This window comes from Platalea leucorodia (assembly GCF_965183815.1).
Source record: "Platalea leucorodia genome assembly, chromosome: 24".
NCBI lineage: Eukaryota > Metazoa > Chordata > Aves > Pelecaniformes > Threskiornithidae > Platalea > Platalea leucorodia.
The window spans coordinates 3,475,719-3,495,277 of record NC_138846.1 but is presented as its reverse complement, the minus strand read 5'-3'; the positions used below and the strand labels follow the sequence as shown (position 1 = coordinate 3,495,277).

The following is a 19,559-nucleotide window of genomic DNA, read 5'->3' as shown; positions in this document are numbered from 1 at the left end:
CGGAGCCCGGCTCAGCAATTGCGAACGTCCAGGGATTCCTCCCACACCAAAGGGGCCAGGACCAAAAGCTCTTGCTGCTCTTCAAGGAGCCAGGCAACCCCATTCACAGCCCCACAAACGATGGCGCTCTCTCTTGCGACAGCCTCCCAAAGTCCAACACTAGCTGCCTGCGCGCTCGGTACAGCCGGAGCCCGGCTCAGCAATTGCGAACGTCCAGGGATTCCTCCCACACCAAAGGGGCCAGGACCAAAAGCTCTTGCTGCTCTTCAAGGAGCCAGGCAATCCCATTCACAGCCCCACAAACGATGGCGCTCTCTCTTGCGACAGCCTCCCAAAGTCCAATACTAGCTGCCTGCGCCGCTGAGTACAGCCGGAGCCCGGCTCAGCAATTGCGAACGTCCAGGGATTCCTCCCACACCAAAGGGGCCAGGACCAAAAGCTCTTGCTGCTCTTCAAGGAGACACGCAACCCCATTCACAGCCCCACAAACGATGGCGCTCTCTCTTGCGACAGCCTCCCAAAGTCCAATACTAGCTGCCTGCGCCGCTCAGTACAGCCGGAGCCAGGCTCAGCAAATGCGAACGTCCAGGGATTCCTCCCACACCAAAGGGGCCAGGACCAAAAGCTCTTGCTGCTCTTCAAGGAGCCACGCAACCCCATTCACAGCCCCACAAACGATGGCGCTCTCTCTTGCGACAGCCTCCCAAAGTCCAATACTAGCTGCCTGCACTGCTGAGTACAGCCGGAGCCAGGCTCAGCAATTGCAAACGTCCAGGGATTCCTCCCACACCAAAGGGGCCAGGACCAAAAGCTCTTGCTGCTCTTCAAGGAGCCACACAACCCCATTCACAGCCCCACAAACGCTGGCGCTCTCTCTTGCGACAGCCTCCCAAAGTCCAATACTAGCTGCCTGCACCCCTCGGTACGGCCGGAGCCCGGCTCAGCAATTGCTAACGTCCAGGGATTCCTCCCACACCAAAGGGGCCAGGACCAAAAGCTCTTGCTGCTCTTCAAGGAGCCACGCAACCCCATTCACAGCCCCACAAACGATGGCGCTCTCTCTTGCGACAGCCTCCCAAAGTCCAATACTAGCTGCCTGCGCCGCTCAGTACAGCCGGAGCCAGGCTCAGCAAATACGAATGTCCAGGGATTCCTCCCACACCAAAGGGGCCAGGACCAAAAGCTCTTGCTGCTCTTCAAGGAGCCAGGCAACCCCATTCACAGCCCCACAAACGATGGCGCTCTCTCTTGCGACAGCCTCCCAAAGTCCAATACTAGCTGCCTGCACCCCTCCATACGGCCAGAGCCCGGCTCAGCAATTGCGAACGTCCAGGGATTCCTCCCACACCAAAGGGGCCAGGACCAAAAGCTCTTGCTGCTCTTCAAGGAGCCACGCAACCCCATTCACAGCCCCACAAACGATGGCGCTCTCTCTTGCGACAGCCTCCCAAAGTCCAATACTAGCTGCCTGCGCCGCTCAGTACAGCCGGAGCCCGGCTCAGCAATTGCGAACGTCCAGGGATTCCTCCCACACCAAAGGGGCCAGGACCAAAAGCTCTTGCTGCTCTTCAAGGAGCCAGGCAACCCCATTCACAGCCCCACAAACGCTGGCGCTCTCTCTTGCGACAGCCTCCCAAAGTCCAATACTAGCTGCCTGCGCCGCTGAGTACAGCCGGAGCCCGGCTCAGCAATTGCGAACGTCCAGGGATTCCTCCCACACCAAAGGGGCCAGGACCAAAAGCTCTTGCTGCTCTTCAAGGAGCCAGGCAACCCCATTCACAGCCCCACAAACGATGGCGCTCTCTCTTGCGACAGCCTCCCAAAGTCCAATACTAGCTGCCTGCGCCGCTGAGTACAGCCGGAGCCCGGCTCAGCAATTGCGAACGTCCAGAGATTCCTCCCACACCAAAGGGGCCAGGACCAAAAGCTCTTGCTGCTCTTCAAGGAGCCAGGAAACCCCATTCACAGCCCCACAAACGCTGGTGCTCTCTCTTGCGAGAGCCTCCCAAAGTCCAATACTAGCTGCCTGTGCCACTCAGTACAGCCGGAGCCCGGCTCAGCAATTGCGAACGTCCAGGGATTCCTCCCACACCAAAGGTGCCAGGACCAAAAGCTCTTGCTGCTCTTCAAGGAGCCAGGCAACCCCATTCACAGCCCCACAAACGATGGCGCTCTCTCTTGCGACTGCCTCCCAAAGTCCAATACTAGCTGCCTGCTCCGCTGAGTACAGCCGGAGCCCGGCTCAGCAATTGCGAACGTCCAGGGATTCCTCCCACACCAAAGGGGCCAGGACCAAAAGCTCTTGTTGCTCTTGAAGGAGCCAGGCAACCCCATTCACAGCCCCACAAACGCTGGCGCTCTCTCTTGCGACAGCCTCCCAAAGTCCAATACTAGCTGCCTGCGCCGCTCGGTACGGCCGGAGCCCGGCTCAGCAATTGCGAACGTCCAGGGATTCCTCCCACACCAAAGGGGCCAGGACCAAAAGCTCTTGCTGCTCTTCAAGGAGCCAGGCAACCCCATTCACAGCCCCACAAACGCTGGTGCTCTCTCTTGCGACAGCCTCCCAAAGTCCAATACTAGCTGCCTGTGCCACTCAGTACAGCCGGAGCCCGGCTCAGCAAATGCGAACGTCCAGGGATTCCTCCCACACCAAAGGGGCCAGGACCAAAAGCTCTTGCTGCTCTTCAAGGAGCCACGCAACCCCATTCACAGCCCCACAAACGATGGCGCTCTCTCTTGCGACAGCCTCCCAAAGTCCAATACTAGCTGCCTGCGCCGCTCGGTACGGCCGGACCCCGGCTCAGCAATTGCGAACGTCCAGGGATTCCTCCCACACCAAAGGGGCCAGGACCAAAAGCTCTTGCTGCTCTTGAAGGAGCCACGCAACCCCATTCACAGCCCCACAAACGATGGCGCTCTCTCTTGCGACAGCCTCCCAAAGTCCAATACTAGCTGCCTGCGCCGCTTAGTACAGCCGGAGCCCAACTCAGCAATTGCAAACGTCCAGGGATTCCTCCCACACCAAAGGGGCCAGGACCAAAAGCTCTTGCTGCTCTTCAAGGAGCCAGGCAACCCCATTCACAGCCCCACAAACGATGGCGCTCTCTCTTGCGACAGCCTCCCAAAGTCCAACACTAGCTGCCTGCGCGCTCGGAACAGCCGGAGCCCGGCTCAGCAATTGCTAACGTCCAGGGATTCCTCCCACACCAAAGGGGCCAGGACCAGAAGCTCTTGCTGCTCTTCAAGGAGCCAGGCAATCCCATTCACAGCCCCACAAACAATGGCGCTCTCTCTTGCGACAGCCTCCCAAAGTCCAATACTAGCTGCCTGCGCCGCTGAGTACAGCCGGAGCCCGGCTCAGCAATTGCAAACGTCCAGGGATTCCTCCCACACCAAAGGGGCCAGGACCAAAAGCTCTTGCTGCTCTTCAAGGAGACACGCAACCCCATTCACAGCCCCACAAACAATGGCGCTCTCTCTTGCGACAGCCTCCCAAAGTCCAATACTAGCTGCCTGCGCCGCTCAGTACAGCCGGAGCCAGGCTCAGCAAATGCGAACGTCCAGGGATTCCTCCCACACCAAAGGGGCCAGGACCAAAAGCTCTTGCTGCTCTTCAAGGAGCCAGGCAACCCCATTCACAGCCCCACAAACGCTGGCGCTCTCTCTTGCGACAGCCTCCCAAAGTCCAATACTAGCTGCCTGCACCGCTGAGTACAGCCGGAGCCAGGCTCAGCAAATGCGAACGTCCAGGGATTCCTCCCACACCAAAGGGGCCAGGACCAAAAGCTCTTGCTGCTCTTCAAGGAGCCAGGCAACCCCATTCACAGCCCCACAAACGCTGGCGCTCTCTCTTGCGACAGCCTCCCAAAGTCCAATACTAGCTGCCTGCGCCGCTCGGTACGGCCGGAGCCCGGCTCAGCAATTGCGAACGTCCAGGGATTCCTCCCACACCAAAGGGGCCAGGACCAAAAGCTCTTGCTGCTCTTCAAGGAGCCAGGCAACCGCATTCACAGCCCCACAAACGATGGTGCTCTCTCTTGCGAGAGCCTCCCAAAGTCCAATACTAGCTGCCTGCTCCACTGAGTACAGCCGGAGCCCGGCTCAGCAATTGCAAACGTCCAGGGATTCCTCCCACACCAAAGGGGCCAGGACCAAAAGCTCTTGTTGCTCTTCAAGGAGTCAGGCAACCCCATTCACAGCCCCACAAACGATGGCGCTCTCTCTTGCGACAGCCTCCCAAAGTCCAATACTAGCTGCCTGCACCCGTCGATACAGCCGGAACCCGGCTCAGCAATTGCGAACGTCCAGGGATTCCTCCCACACCAAAGGGGCCAGGACCAAAAGCTCTTGCTGCTCTTCAAGGAGCCAGGCAACCCCATTCACAGCCCCACAAACGATGGCGCTCTCTCTTGCGACAGCCTCCCAAAGTCCAATACTAGCTGCCTGCGCCGCTCAGTACAGCCGGAGCCCGGCTCAGGAACTGCGAACGTCCAGGGATTCCTCCCACACCAAAGGGGCCAGGACCAAAAGCTCTTGCTGCTCTTCAAGGAGCCAGGCAACCCCATTCACAGCCCCACAAACGCTCGCGCTCTCTCTTGCGACAGCCTCCCAAAGTCCAATACTAGCTGCCTGCGCCGCTCAGTACAGCCGGAGCCCGGCTCAGCAATTGCGAACGTCCAGGGATTCCTCCCACACCAAAGGGGCCAGGACCAAAAGCTCTTGCTGCTCTTCAAGGAGCCACGCAACCCCATTCACAGCCCCACAAACGATGGCGCTCTCTCTTGCGACAGCCTCCCAAAGTCCAATACTAGCTGCCTGCGCGCTCTCTACAGCCGGAGCCCGGCTCAGCAATTGCGAACGTCCAGGGATTCCTCCCACACCAAAGGGGCCAGGAACAAAAGCTCTTGCTGCTCTTCAAGGAGCCAGGCAACCCCATTCACAGCCCCACAAACGATGGCGCTCTCTCTTGCGACAGCCTCCCAAAGTCCAATACTAGCTGCCTGCGCCGCTCGGTACGGCCGGAGCCCGGCTCAGGAACTGCGAACGTCCGGGGATTCCTCCCACACCAAAGGGGCCAGGACCAAAAGCTCTTGCTGCTCTTCAAGGAGCCACGCAACCCCATTCACAGCCCCACAAACGATGGCGCTCTCTCTTGCGACAGCCTCCCAAAGTCCAATACTAGCTGCCTGCACCACCGAGTACAGCCGGAGCCCGGCTCAGCAATTGCGAACGTCCAGGGATTCCTCCCACACCAAAGGGGCCAGGACCAAAAGCTCTTGCTGCTCTTCAAGGAGCCAGGCAACCCCATTCACAGCCCCACAAACGATGGCGCTCTCTCTTGCGACAGCCTCCCAAAGTCCAATACTAGCTGCCTGCGCCGCTGAGTACAGCCGGAGCCCGGCTCAGCAATTGCGAACGTCCAGGGATTCCTCCCACACCAAAGGGGCCAGGACCAAAAGCTCTTGTTGCTCTTGAAGGAGCCAGGCAACCCCATTCACAGCCCCACAAACGATGGCGCTCTCTCTTGCGACAGCCTCCCAAAGTCCAATACTAGCTGCCTGCACCCGTCGGTACAGCCGGAGCCTGGCTCAGCAATTGCGAACGTCCAGAGATTCCTCCCACACCAAAGGAGCCAGGACCAAAAGCTCTTGCTGCTCTTCAAGGAGCCACGCAACCCCATTCACAGCCCCACAAACGCTGGCGCTCTCTCTTGCGACAGCCTCCCAAAGTCCAATACTAGCTGCCTGCTCCACTGAGTACAGCCGGAGCCCGGCTCAGCAATTGCAAACGTCCAGGGATTCCTCCCACACCAAAGGGGCCAGGACCAAAAGCTCTTGTTGCTCTTCAAGGAGCCAGGCAACCCCATTCACAGCCCCACAAACGATGGCGCTCTCTCTTGCGACAGCCTCCCAAAGTCCAATACTAGCTGCCTGCACCCGTCGGTACAGCCGGAGCCCGGCTCAGCAATTGCGAACGTCCAGGGATTCCTCCCACACCAAAGGGGCCAGGACCAAAAGCTCTTGCTGCTCTTGAAGGAGCCAGGCAACCCCATTCACAGCCCCACAAACGATGGCGCTCTCTCTTGCGACAGCCTCCCAAAGTCCAATACTAGCTGCCTGCGCCGCTCAGTACAGCCGGAGCCAGGCTCAGGAACTGCGAACGTCCAGGGATTCCTCCCACACCAAAGGGGCCAGGACCAAAAGCTCTTGCTGCTCTTCAAGGAGCCAGGCAACCCCATTCACAGCCCCACAAACGATGGCGCTCTCTCTTGCGACAGCCTCCCAAAGTCCAATACTAGCTGCCTGCACCCGTCGGTACAGCCGGAGCCTGGCTCAGGAATTGCGAACGTCCAGGGATTCCTCCCACACCAAAGGGGCCAGGACCAAAAGCTCTTGCTGCTCTTCAAGGAGCCAGGCAACCCCATTCACAGCCCCACAAACGATGGCGCTCTCTCTTGCGACAGCCTCCCAAAGTCCAATACTAGCTGCCTGCGCCGCTCAGTACAGCCGGAGCCCGGCTCAGCAATTGCAAACGTCCAGGGATTCCTCCCACACCAAAGGGGCCAGGACCAAAAGCTCTTGTTGCTCTTGAAGGAGCCAGGCAACCCCATTCACAGCCCCACAAACGATGGCGCTCTCTCTTGCGAGAGACTCCCAAAGTCCAACACTTGCTGCATGCACCCCTCCGTACGGTCGGAGCCCGGCTCAGCAATTGCAAACGTCCAGGGATTCCTCCCACACCAAAGGGGCCAGGACCAAAAGCCCTTGCTGCTCTTCAAGGAGCCACGCAACCCCATTCACAGCCCCACAAACGCTGGCGCTCTCTCTTGCGACAGCCTCCCAAAGTCCAATACTAGCTGCCTGCGCCGCTGAGTACAGCCGGAGCCCGGCTCAGCAATTGCGAACGTCCAGGGATTCCTCCCACACCAAAGGGGCCAGGACCAAAAGCTCTTGCTGCTCTTCAAGGAGCCACGCAACCCCATTCACAGCCCCACAAACGCTGGCGCTCTCTCTTGCGACAGCCTCCCAAAGTCCAATACTAGCTGCCTGCGCCGCTCGGTACGGCCGGAGCCCGGCTCAGGAACTGCGAACGTCCGGGGATTCCTCCCACACCAAAGGGGCCAGGACCAAAAGCTCTTGCTGCTCTTCAAGGAGCCAGGAAACCCCATTCACAGCCCCACAAACGATGGCGCTCTCTCTTGCGACAGCCTCCCAAAGTCCAATACTAGCTGCCTGTGCCACTCAGTACAGCCGGAGCCCGGCTCAGCAATTGCGAACGTCCAGGGATTCCTCCCACACCAAAGGGGCCAGGACCAAAAGCTCTTGCTGCTCTTCAAGGAGCCAGGCAACCCCATGCACAGCCCCACAAACGATGGCGCTCTCTCTTGTGACAGCCTCCCAAAGTCCAATACTACCTGCCTGCGCCGCTGAGTACAGCCGGAGCCCGGCTCAGCAATTGCGAACGTCCAGGGATTCCTCCCACACCCAATGTGCCAGGACCAAAAGCTCTTGTTGCTCTTGAAGGAGCCAGGCAACCCCATTCACAGCCCCACAAACGCTGGCGCTCTCTCTTGCGACAGCCTCCCAAAGTCCAATACTAGCTGCCTGCACCCATCGGTACAGCCGGAGCCTGGCTCAGCAATTGCGAACGTCCAGGGATTCCTCCCACACCAAAGGGGCCAGGACCAAAAGCTCTTGCTGCTCTTCAAGGAGCCAGGCAACCCCATTCACAGCCCCACAAACGCTGGCGCTCTCTCTTGCGACAGCCTCCCAAAGTCCTATACTAGCTGCCTGCGCCGCTCAGTACAGCCGGAGCCCGGCTCAGCAATTGCGAACGTCCAGGGATTCCTCCCACACCAAAGGGGCCAGGACCAAAAGCTCTTGCTGCTCTTCAAGGAGCCAGGCAACCCCATTCACAGCCCCACAAACGCTGGCGCTCTCTCTTGCGACAGCCTCCCAAAGTCCAATACTAGCTGCCTGCACCCCTCGGTACAGCCGGAGCCCGGCTCAGCAATTGCGAACGTCCAGGGATTCCTCCCACACCAAAGGGGCCAGCACCAAAAGCTCTTGCTGCTCTTCAAGGAGCCAGGCAACCCCATTCACAGCCCCACAAACGCTGGCGCTCTCTCTTGCGACAGCCTCCCAAAGTCCAATACTAGCTGCCTGCGCCGCTGAGTACAGCCGGAGCCCGGCTCAGCAATTGCAAACGTCCAGAGATTCCTCCCACACCAAAGGGGCCAGGACCAAAAGCTCTTGCTGCTCTTGAAGGAGCCAGGCAACCCCATTCACAGCCCCACAAACGATGGCGCTCTCTCTTGCGACAGCCTCCCAAAGTCCAATACTAGCTGCCTGCGCCGCTGAGTACAGCCGGAGCCAGGCTCAGCAATTGCGAACGTCCAGGGATTCCTCCCACACCAAAGGGGCCAGGACCAAAAGCTCTTGCTGCTCTTCAACGAGCCAGGCAACCCCATTCACAGCCCCACAAACGCTGGCGCTCTCTCTTGCGAGAGACTCCCAAAGTCCAATACTAGCTGCCTGCACCGCTGAGTACAGCCGGAGCCAGGCTCAGCAATTGCAAACGTCCAGGGATTCCTCCCACACCAAAGGGGCCAGGACCAAAAGCTCTTGCTGCTCTTCAAGGAGCCAGGCAACCCCATTCACAGCCCCACAAACACTGGCGCTCTCTCTTGCGACAGCCTCCCAAAGTCCAATACTAGCTGCCTGCACCCCTCGGTACGGCCGGAGCCCGGCTCAGCAATTGCTAACGTCCAGGGATTCCTCCCACACCAAAGGGGCCAGGACCTAAAGCTCTTGCTGCTCTTCAACGAGCCAGGCAACCCCATTCACAGCCCCACAAACGATGGCGCTCTCTCTTGCGACAGCCTCCCAAAGTCCAATACTAGCTGCCTGCGCCGCTGAGTACAGCCGGAGCCCGGCTCAGCAATTGCGAACGTCCAGGGATTCCTCCCACACCAAAGGGGCCAGGACCAAAAGCTCTTGCTGCTCTTCAAGGAGCCAGGCAACCCCATTCACAGCCCCACAAACGATGGCGCTCTCTCTTGCGACAGCCTCCCAAAGTCCAATACTAGCTGCCTGCGCCGCTCAGTACAGCCGGAGCCAGGCTCAGCAAATGCGAACGTCCAGGGATTCCTCCCACACCAAAGGGGCCAGGACCAAAAGCTCTTGCTGCTCTTCAAGGAGCCAGGCAACCCCATTCACAGCCCCACAAACGCTGGTGCTCTCTCTTGCGACAGCCTCCCAAAGTCAAATACTAGCTGCCTGCACCACCGAGTACGGCCGGAGCCCGGCTCAGCAATTGCGAACGTCCAGGGATTCCTCCCACACCAAAGGGGCCAGGACCAAAAGCTCTTGCTGCTCTTCAAGGAGCCACGCAACCCCATTCACAGCCCCACAAACGATAGCGCTCTCTCTTGCGACAGCCTCCCAAAGTCCAATACTACCTGCCTGCGCCGCTTAGTACAGCCGGAGCCCAACTCAGCAATTGCGAACGTCCAGGGATTCCTCCCACACCAAAGGGGCCAGGACCAAAAGCTCTTGCTGCTCTTCAAGGAGCCAGGCAACCCCATTCACAGCCCCACAAACGCTGGCGCTCTCTCTTGCGACAGCCTCCCAAAGTCCAATACTAGCTGCCTGCGCCGCTTAGTACAGCCGGAGCCCAACTCAGCAATTGCAAACGTCCAGGGATTCCTCCCACACCAAAGGGGCCAGGACCAAAAGCTCTTGCTGCTCTTGAAGGAGCCAGGCAACCCCATTCACAGCCCCACAAACGCTGGCGCTCTCTCTTGCGACAGCCTCCCAAAGTCCAATACTAGCTGCCTGCACCCCTCGGTACAGCCGGAGCCCGGCTCAGCAATTGCAAACGTCCAGGGATTCCTCCCACACCAAAGGGGCCAGGACCAAAAGCTCTTGCTGCTCTTCAAGGAGCCAGGCAACCCCATTCACAGCCCCACAAACGCTGGTGCTCTCTCTTGCGACAGCCTCCCAAAGTCCAATACTAGATGCCTTTCCCGCTCGGTACAGCCGGAGCCCGGCTCAGCAATTGCGAACGTCCAGGGATTCCTCCCACACCAAAGGGGCCAGGACCAAAAGCTCTTGCTGCTCTTCAAGGAGCCAGGCAACCCCATTCACAGCCCCACAAACGCTGGCGCTCTCTCTTTTGAAATCCTCCCAAAGTCCAATACTAGCTGCCTGCGCCAGTGAGTACAGCCAGAGCTCGGCTCAGCAATTGCAGACGTCCAGGGATTCCTCCCACACCAAAGGTGCCAGGACCAAAAGCTCTTGCTGCTCTTCAAGTAGTCATCGAGACCCAACAAAGTCCTAAGACACACAAGACACACCACGCAAACTGCACAACAGCAGACACAGCCTGGAACCGCCCTGCCCGGCACACGCTGCCATCCTGCTGAAGACTAACCTGCTCCCTTTACCCGACCAGAGGGCACTGTTCCCAGACAGCCCTCTCCGCTGCGCTACACTTAGAAACCCCACCCCGCAACGGCCAACCTCGCACCCTCCCTCCCCCGACCCCTCTCCGGCACCAGAGCCTCAACTTAGCTTGCAGACAGCCACGAGTCCCAATCCATCCTGGACAAGGAAAATCACGCTCGGCCCGCTGCATTCAGCCTGCCGTCACCAGGTTCCGCTCCACCGTCTGCAAAACAAGAACAACGCCGTCAGTCAGCACCACAGCACTCATCACGGAGCTATCGCACAACATCCGCCGCCTCAGACGTGCCAAGGCATGCCGCTGAACCGCTCCGTACCTACGCCAGAGTCCGACGCCGTGGCTCTGGTCGCTTCCAGCACCTAGGATACAAAGAGACACAAAATGACCTATGCGCTTGCCAAAAACACACCAGCCCCACGCTCCCTACTCCCCAGCTCACCTCAAACGCTCCTCCGCTTCCAAATGCGACCCGCACAGAGCCTGCAAAACCAAAGAGAAACACTGCAACTCCATGGCCATACAATACTTGGCTATGAGACACCAACCCAAACCACAACCACCTCACCTTCCAGGAACGCTCCTCAGCGGGCGGCATTGCCCCTCCAAACAGCACCTACAAAAACCAAAGCCAAAAGGCACTTCCTGAAACACTGCCCAAAACCACAGCCTGCCCACACCTATCCCCTTCTCCCCCTCCTTTACCTTCAACAGCTTGCCTCCCCCGCCTCCGTCACTTTGGGTTCCCGCTTGGAGGCTGACGCACCACCTCTAAGATGCAAACAACAGGGGTGGCTTAGAGCCGCACCAGCCACACGCAGCACCTGAAAAATAACCCCTCCTTCAGCCCACCCATCCCCGAGTCAGCTCCAGGGCCCATACCCCACATTGCTCCTCGCTTGGAACCTTCACGTAAAAAAAAAAAAAAAGTCAGAAACACCATAAAGTAGTCAAAGAACCACCAGTCACACCTTCCCTCTAACCCCTCAGCTACTCCGTCCAACCTGACTGAACCACCTTTGCCTCAACAGTCTAGGCAGAGCAATGCATTAGCCACAGACCCTTCGCACTACTCCACCTACCCCCTGACTCTACACCCCCCGGGCAGGGCGGCTCCAGGCCACACGCACACACGCACACCCCGACGATCCACAGCGCACTACAAACAATGTGCCTTAAAAGACGAGAGAGAGAACTCTCGGTAATAAGAACGACACCCGGACGGAAGACGCCGTCCGGCGAGAAGACCTGCGGGACCGTGACGGCCATGTGATGAGGTTCTACGGCAGCCCCAGAAAAAGAGAGGAACATCACGGCCCCCGACAAGGGGTTATTCTGAAAACCGAGAGGACGCAGGCGCAACAATCCCGGCTTCAAGACCTAAGAACGTAAGGACGCAGGCAAGAAAGCCCAGTCCACAAAAACGGACCGCAAGAGAGTAGAGCTGCTGACACAGCCGAGAACGACGCCGCAAAAAAGGACCGCCTGGAAACCTCCCAGATGCCAGACCGATCCACGCCGCACGTTTGTAACGCCAGAAAAGAAGTGCCCGATCGGCACTGAGTCGACGGATACACGCGTTCGAGATGCTAGGGATGATGCCCAACTCACAACACCTGAGGCGCACGATGCCCCGCCAGGGCGCAAAGACAACATCGAGACCCAACAAAGTCCTAAGACACACAAGACACACCACACAAGCTGCACAACAGCAGACACAGCCTGGAACCGCCCTGCCCGGCACACACTGCCGTCCTGCTGAAGACTAATCTGCTCCCTTTACCTGCCCAGAGGGCACTGTTCCCAGACAGCCCTCTCCCCTGCACTACACTTAAAAAAAACCCCATCCTGCAATGGCCAACCTCGCACCCTCCCTCCCCCGACCCCTCTCCGGCACCAGAGCCTCAACTTAGCTTGCAGACAGCCACGACTCCGAATCCATCCTGGACAAGGAAAACCACACTCGGCCCGCTGGATTCATCCTGCGGTCGCCAGGTTCCACTCCGCCATCTGCAAAACACCACCAATGCCGTCAGTCAGCATCTCATCGGTCAACACAGAGCTATCGCACAACCTCCGCCACCTCAGACAGGCCGCGGCCTGCCGCTCACCCACTCGGCGCCAACTCCTCAGTCGGACGCCGCGGCTGTCGTCACTTCCAGCATCTAGGATACCGCGACAAAAAAGTACCTTTGCACTTCCAAGAAATAACTGTCCCCTCGCTACCTACTACCCAGCTCGACTCAAACGCTCCGCCGCTTCCAAAGGCGGCCCGCACAGAACCTGCAAAACCAAAGAGAAACACTGCAACTCCGTTGCCATACAATTATTGGCTATTAGACACCAGCCCACCTCACCAACGCCTCATGTGCCGGGACCGCTCGTCCATGAGCGATGTCAGCCCTCTAAATAGCAACTGCAAGAACCCAAGCAAAAAGGCACATGCTGAGATATTGCCCAGAACCACAGCCGGCCCGCACCGATCCCCATCTCCCCCTCCTTTACCTTGAGCAGCTTGCCTCCCCCACCTCTGTCACTTTGGGTTGGCGCTTTGAGGCTTATGCACCACCTGTACGGCCCAAACAACAGGGGCTGCTTAGAACTGGACCAGCTACACACAACACCTGAAAAATAACCACTCCTTCAGGCCACCAGTCCCAACTCACCTTACCCGAGTCAGCTTCGGGACCCGTATCCCATGTTCCTCCTTGGTCAGAACCTTCACGTTTAAAAAAAAAAAAGCGTCAGAAAAACCATAAAGTAGTCAAAGAGCCACCAGCCACATCTTCCCTCTAAATCCCTCAGGTACTCCATCCAACATGACTGTACAACCTTTGCCTCAACAGTCTAGGCACAGCAACGCATTAACCATAGACTTTTACCGCTATTCCACCTACCCCCTGACTCTACGCCCCCAAGCAGGGCAGCTCCAGGCCAAACACACAGACCCACCCTCCACGCAACACTACAAACTACACGCCTCAGAGATGAGAGAGAACTCTCAGCAAGAACACGACCACGTGGTGGGAAGACACTGTGGAGGAAGACAACCTGTGGGACTGTGAAACTGATGTGACAAGGCTCTATGGCAGCCCCAGAATGAGAGCTGAAAGTCACAGCCCTTGACAAGAAGTAGGTGTTACTCTCCAAACAGAGAGGACATGTACATCTAAACAAATACAGACAATATTAAGTTGGAACAAATTACTAGGGCAAAAAAGGGGGACCCTCCCGTCGAGTCACGAGGTTCGGAACGGACCCCCTTGCTTTCTAAGCTCCTTCTCGGAGAGGAGCCTAGGTGCGGCTGGATCCGATCCTAGTCCCAGACTTGGTCGACGGTTTATGGCTAAGGATTATTCCGCTCCAGCGGCACTTTAAGGGGGGTTCACAGTCAAGACGACATTGCTGGAATTTAACTATACCTGCTCATTGGTTCATTTAACATTTACAAAGCGTTTACAAAGGATTTACTACAATATCGGTATCGCAACGCACACACACGCTAGGCCTAGTCATTGCTCACAAACTTGGCAATATACTCACAATAAGCATATATAAAGGTACCTAGTACAAACTCCCCTCGAGTTCCATGAAATACTCGCATCGAACAATGATCTCGATGGGCGAAGGTCAACTCTCGAGGAGCGAAAGGTGAAGGAGATCGATCCAGATCCCGTCGTCCGGCCTCCATACACAGACCACGTGGCTCCAAGACACATCCCGCTCGTAGGGAGGTGTGGGCGGGGCCCGCTGCAGTCCTGGAGAGCTCAAATGGTCTCGCTCTGTTCCGCTGTGTATAGGGTTGAGGTTACTCTCAAAACTGAGAGGACATAGGCGCAAGAAGCCCGGCTTCAAGACCTAAGAACATAAGGACACAGGCAAGAAAGCCCAGTCCGCAGAAGTGGACGGCCAGAGAGCAGAGCTGCTGACGCAGCTGAGAATGACGCCACAAAAGAGGACCACCCGGAAACCTCCCAGACGCCAGACCGATCCATGCCATATGCTTGTAACACCAGAAAAAAAGCACCTGATTGGCACTATGCCAACGAGCACAAGCATTCAAGAGAGTAGGGATGGCGCCCAAGGCACATGCCGCCCTCTTTGGTGCACAGATGACATCGAGAGCCGAGGAAGTCCTAATACACAGAAGACAGACCACACAAACTATACGACAGACACAGCCTGGAACTCCCCTGCCTGGCACATGCTGGCATCATGCTGATGAGTGACCCGCCCCCTTTACCTGCCCAGAGGGGACCATTCCCAGACAGCCCTCTCCCCTGCCCTACCTTTCAAAACCCCTTCCTGCAACTGCCAACCTTGTCTCCTCACCCCCTTCCCAGTGCCAGCCCCTGAACTTATCTTTCAGATGGCTGGGGGTCTGCATCCATCCTCGACAACACACACATCAGCTAGCTGATGTTTTCCTGTGGTCCCCAGGTTCCTCTTCCTCATCTGCAAAACAAAACCCCACAGCACCAGCACTAAGCATCATGACTGTGGACACCGACCTCTTCCACACCACCTTCACCCTCAGAAGCACCATGGCATTCCGCTCACCTCCTCCACACCGATTCCAGAGTTGGAGGCTGTGGCCATCATTCCCTGTGGCGCCTAAGATGCTAAGAGACACAAAATTACCTTTGCACTCATGAAAAGTCACCAGTCCCACGCTCCTCCTCTCTACTTCCCGCCTCACCTCCAATGCTCATCCAGTTCCAGAGACGGCCTGCACAGAACCTGCAAAACCAAAGAGAAAAGCTTCACCGAGTTGCCACAGTATACTCTTGGGCACCAACAGACCTACAACCACCTCACCTTCTCGGACCTCTCAGCAAATTGCTGCTTCGCTCCTCTGACGCTACATGCATCATCTCCAACAATCAAAGCAAACAACACATGCCAAGATACTACCCAAAACGAGAGCCTGCCCACACCAATTCCCATCCCCTGCTCCTTTACCTTGGCTGGTTTTCCAGCGCTGCCTCTGCTGTTTCTGGGTTGCCACACTGAGGCACAGGTACCGCCTATAAAACCCAAACAAGAGGCAATGCTTAAAGCTTCACCTGCAATATGACACCTGAAAACTAACTGCTGCATCAGCGCACTAGTCATTGCGTGTACCCCACCTGATCCCAAAAACAGTCAGATAGCCAGCTTGCTCCCACACAAAACTCACAGCTTCCACAAATACAGAAAACAGAACAACATGTCACCAAACATAACAAAAACCTTACCCTCTAACACACTCTGAAAGCGATTAGTGCACCCACATAATAGATACTCACATTATCAACCCACATACCAGACTTCCTCAGGGTCAGACCTGCAAACACAAGAGGAATGCTGACGCTACCTCCCCAGATGCCCCAGAGCTGCATTCCCCTCAGGAAAACAATGGTGAGGACAACTACAAAAGAAGAGGAAAAAAAAAAAAAAAAAAAAAAAAGGAAAGAGAGCCACAGGACCTGCATGTCAAAAGAAGACCTGACTTAACCTGCAGGAATAAACAACAGAAATCCTGCAAAAAAATTCTAACCAAAACCCAGAAAATATGAAACACCCAGGAAGCTCAAAAAAACAGAAGGTTGCACTGTGCAGCAACCGAGACTGCCCAATGGATGAAGCCACGAGGATGAAAGGTCCACCAAGAAAGCGACTTGAGACCCTTGAGCTCGATTACCTACAAAGTCCCTTAGGGAATCACAGTGGCAGTCTGCCAGTAGGAAAACCACAATACCGTAACATGGCGACTCAAAGATCTAAAACAGACACCTTACAACTACAGAAACTGGTGCTAAAAACACAAACACTATAAACAAGAACATCATTGTCATGACCGATACTAGAGCAAGCCTCATTGGACACTTAATGAAAAAGGCAAAAAGTGAAAAATAGAAAAAGCTTGCATGCCTAGGACTGCGATAAAAGACACACCCCACGCTGGAGATTAAGAGCACAAGTAATACACATCCTCTTCTCCAAGAAGTACAAGGGCAGATGGTGACACAAGACTGCACTGGAAATAAGTGTCTAGTCAATGCCTCTAACAATTTCTGTGACGTCCTGATGGACAGTGAAGGGACAGATGCAAAAATTAGCTCAGGGAAAGAAGTAAGAAAGAGGCACAGAGGAGCAGAGACCTGAGAGTTCCACAGGGTATATTTTTTTTATGTACCTTAAAGTATTTAATGCTTTCTGAGATGAGACTTGCCTGACATTCAGCCCTGCATGTTGCTATGCGGAGGCCCAAGCAGTTTACGCTGCGTCTCTCAAGACTTTGTCATATCTCCCATCACCTGTGGGGAGACTAAAACAGAACAGACCTCAGCAACACCCAAATTCAACTGCAAAACCCATCTGAGAAAGGCTGATGAACCTGCCTCACTTTCCCAACCATCCTCAGTCCCAAAACTTTGAGAAACCCCTTCTCTTCTCCTGAACTGGCACAGAAGGACACCCACTCCTTCCCGACAGCTCCCACCCTGTATTGCACCCCTGAACCCCCTGTGTTGTCCACTCCTCAGGAGCTGCTGTTCTGAGCTGTGCTCCGTGTTCTGCAAGCACGTCTTACCTTTCATCTTCCCACAAACTCCAGGCTCTGCTACAGGCCTACAAAATAAGCGAAGTTCTGAAACTTATAGTCTATGTGGGGCCTGCTGCAATCCACAAAGTTTCTAGGGACAACATGGTACTCTGTTGGCAATCAGGAAAGGTGATTAACTGTTTCATACCCTGAAAGACACTATGCTTTATGTCCCTTCTGCTTTCTTCAAAAAACACTAAAACTCTATATATAGATGCATACAAGATGCCCACCTTAACCCGTGCTAGATCATTTCACCATCAGTCCTATTAAGAGATAGTATCAACAACTTGCATGGCAAAACTGGTGAGAAAAACAAGGTTCTAGCATCAATAAATCAGGAATTCCAGAAGAATACAGTGTACTTAGAATAAAAAAAGAAAACCCAAACTCAGACTATTAAACCATCTTGCCACCCCTGAACACCCAATACAAAATTGACATCCAGGGAGGAAAAAAAAAAAAAAAAAAAAAAAAAAAAAAAGAAAGAAAAAACTGCACACAAATAGACTTACTACTATACATGCTGCTGAACCTTGACTAGTCCCAAGGCCCTTACCTCAAACAAGCACTTCTGCTTCTCTCAGTATCAAAATACACCTGCCCAAATAGCTGAGGCAGGTCAAAATCTGCAGTCAACTAAAGAAACAGCAGAGCACTGACACCAGAGAAGCCTAGGAGCAGAATAAGCTCCTGGAGCAGAGGCTGCGGCTCATATACCCCAGGCCCCACCCACCACCCTTCCCACATTCACCTGGGAAAGGGGAGTGGCAAGCCACCAGAAGGCATAAAGGCTGCCGGAGGAGCAGCAGGGAGGTTTCTCCTATGCCTTAGATTTGCAACATGCAAAGCACTGAACAGAGAAAGTGACCCTTACTGCAAATGATGAGACCCACTCTTTACTACAACTACATCTATTGCATCAGCGATGTGAGCAGGTAGGGAACTAAACATAATTTTTCTGGGGCAGAGATAGAACAAGATAGATGTCATAGTAAGTTACGTAGGAAAGTAGCTTACTAAATGCAATAGCAATGTTGTTATAAAAAATTACATGCTTTAGTTTCCTATTAAAAAAACCCAAGATGTTATAGGGGTACACTTCATTTCTAACAAGACCATGCATGCTACCTATCTTCTACAAGAAGTACGTTCCAGATAAGACTGAATGACAAAGAGGAATTAGATCCTGTAAGAATCCCTTCTCAAAAATATCTCCGGTTACAAAGTAAATTATTTACTGTAAATCACCGATGGTTCAGAGTCACCTCGATGATCTCTCCAACAGACTCCCTTAACAGATCTAGATGAGTCCCAAAAGACAAAACACACAAAAAACCCAAAGAAATTAAAAAAAAAAAATGTATCAGAGGCTGCACGAAGCAGCCTAATTAGCACCTAAGTAGCTAGAACAAATATAAATTGCAAAACACCACAAAAAACACCACGGGAGATGTGTCAATAAAAATAGACAAATGCTATCGCTTTCTCTGAAAAACTCAAGAGGAGATCTGAGCCGACGATAGTCTTTGGGGTACCAGCTACCAAATAGAAACTAACTACAAGACAAAAAACCAGACAGCTGTGGAGCACAAAGATGGCTTTGGAAAAGGTTCTGATAGAACAAGAGGCATCGTCACAGGAATTAGAGAGGTCCTGAAGGGGCCGGAGAGACCAAAGAAGTCTCGAGGATGCAGTGAGCTCAAAAGGGAGTTGAACAAAGTACATATGTCCTCAGGGACCGGGGACTGAACAGAGGCGCACCAAACGGGTGACAGGGAGAGGACAGAAAGACCAGCAGGGGTAACAGAGGTGGACTCGAGAAGGGTTCAGAAAGGAAAAGAGGTGTGCAAAGTTTCCTGCTGAGCTAAAACAGGGCTCTAGGGCATAGAGGATGTCTCATGAGAGCTCAGCAAAGGGAGCGGACGAGTCCCGATGGGGTCTGAGAGACCAAAGAAGCCTCAGGGATAACAATGAGGAACTCTGAGGGGGATTTCAACAAAGTACAGATGTCGTCAGGGGGCAGGGGGCTGAATGAAGGCATCCTAAATGGCAAAGAGTAAGATAAGAGCGCTCTGAAGTGCACAAAAAAAAAAAAAAAAGAAATGGAGCTAAAATGCTACAAGAGGGCTGTGGAGTACAAGAAAGGACTCAGAACGCATCATTACAGAGAGTAGAGGAATTATGAGGGGGCAGGGTAAGGAAAAAAGGCTTGGAGACACAGTGAGAGCCTTGGAGTCTCAGGAGACCATCTAGACAAACTACAGATGACTAAGTGAGAGAGGAACTGAACGAAGACACGCTCGATGGCAGAGAGACAAAAGAGCGCTGCGTAGCAAAGAAAGACGGGAGGCTCTGACTATACGACAGAGATGGAAAGGGAGATACGGTGCTACAAGGTGCTGTAGAGAATGAGGAAGGTCTCGGGAGGCGTCGTGACTGTGAGGAGTGTTGAGGGGGGCTGACAGACAAGAGGCGGCTTAGGACGATCATCTGAGCAGAGTACAGA

At 54.9% G+C, this 19,559-nt stretch overlaps 1 protein-coding gene across 1 annotated transcript in view; it reads left to right on the top strand.

The window, feature by feature from the left end:
• Nucleotides 1-16,464: 16,464 nt before the first annotated feature.
• Nucleotides 16,465-19,559, top strand: part of NR1I3 (nuclear receptor subfamily 1 group I member 3) — a gene marked incomplete at its 5' end in the record, with an annotated part of 62,784 nt that continues 59,689 nt past the window's right edge. The window contains one exon of the mRNA XM_082332779.1: nt 16,465-16,578. Coding sequence (XP_082188905.1) covers nt 16,465-16,578 — 114 coding nt within the window. The remainder of the gene's footprint in view (nt 16,579-19,559) is intronic.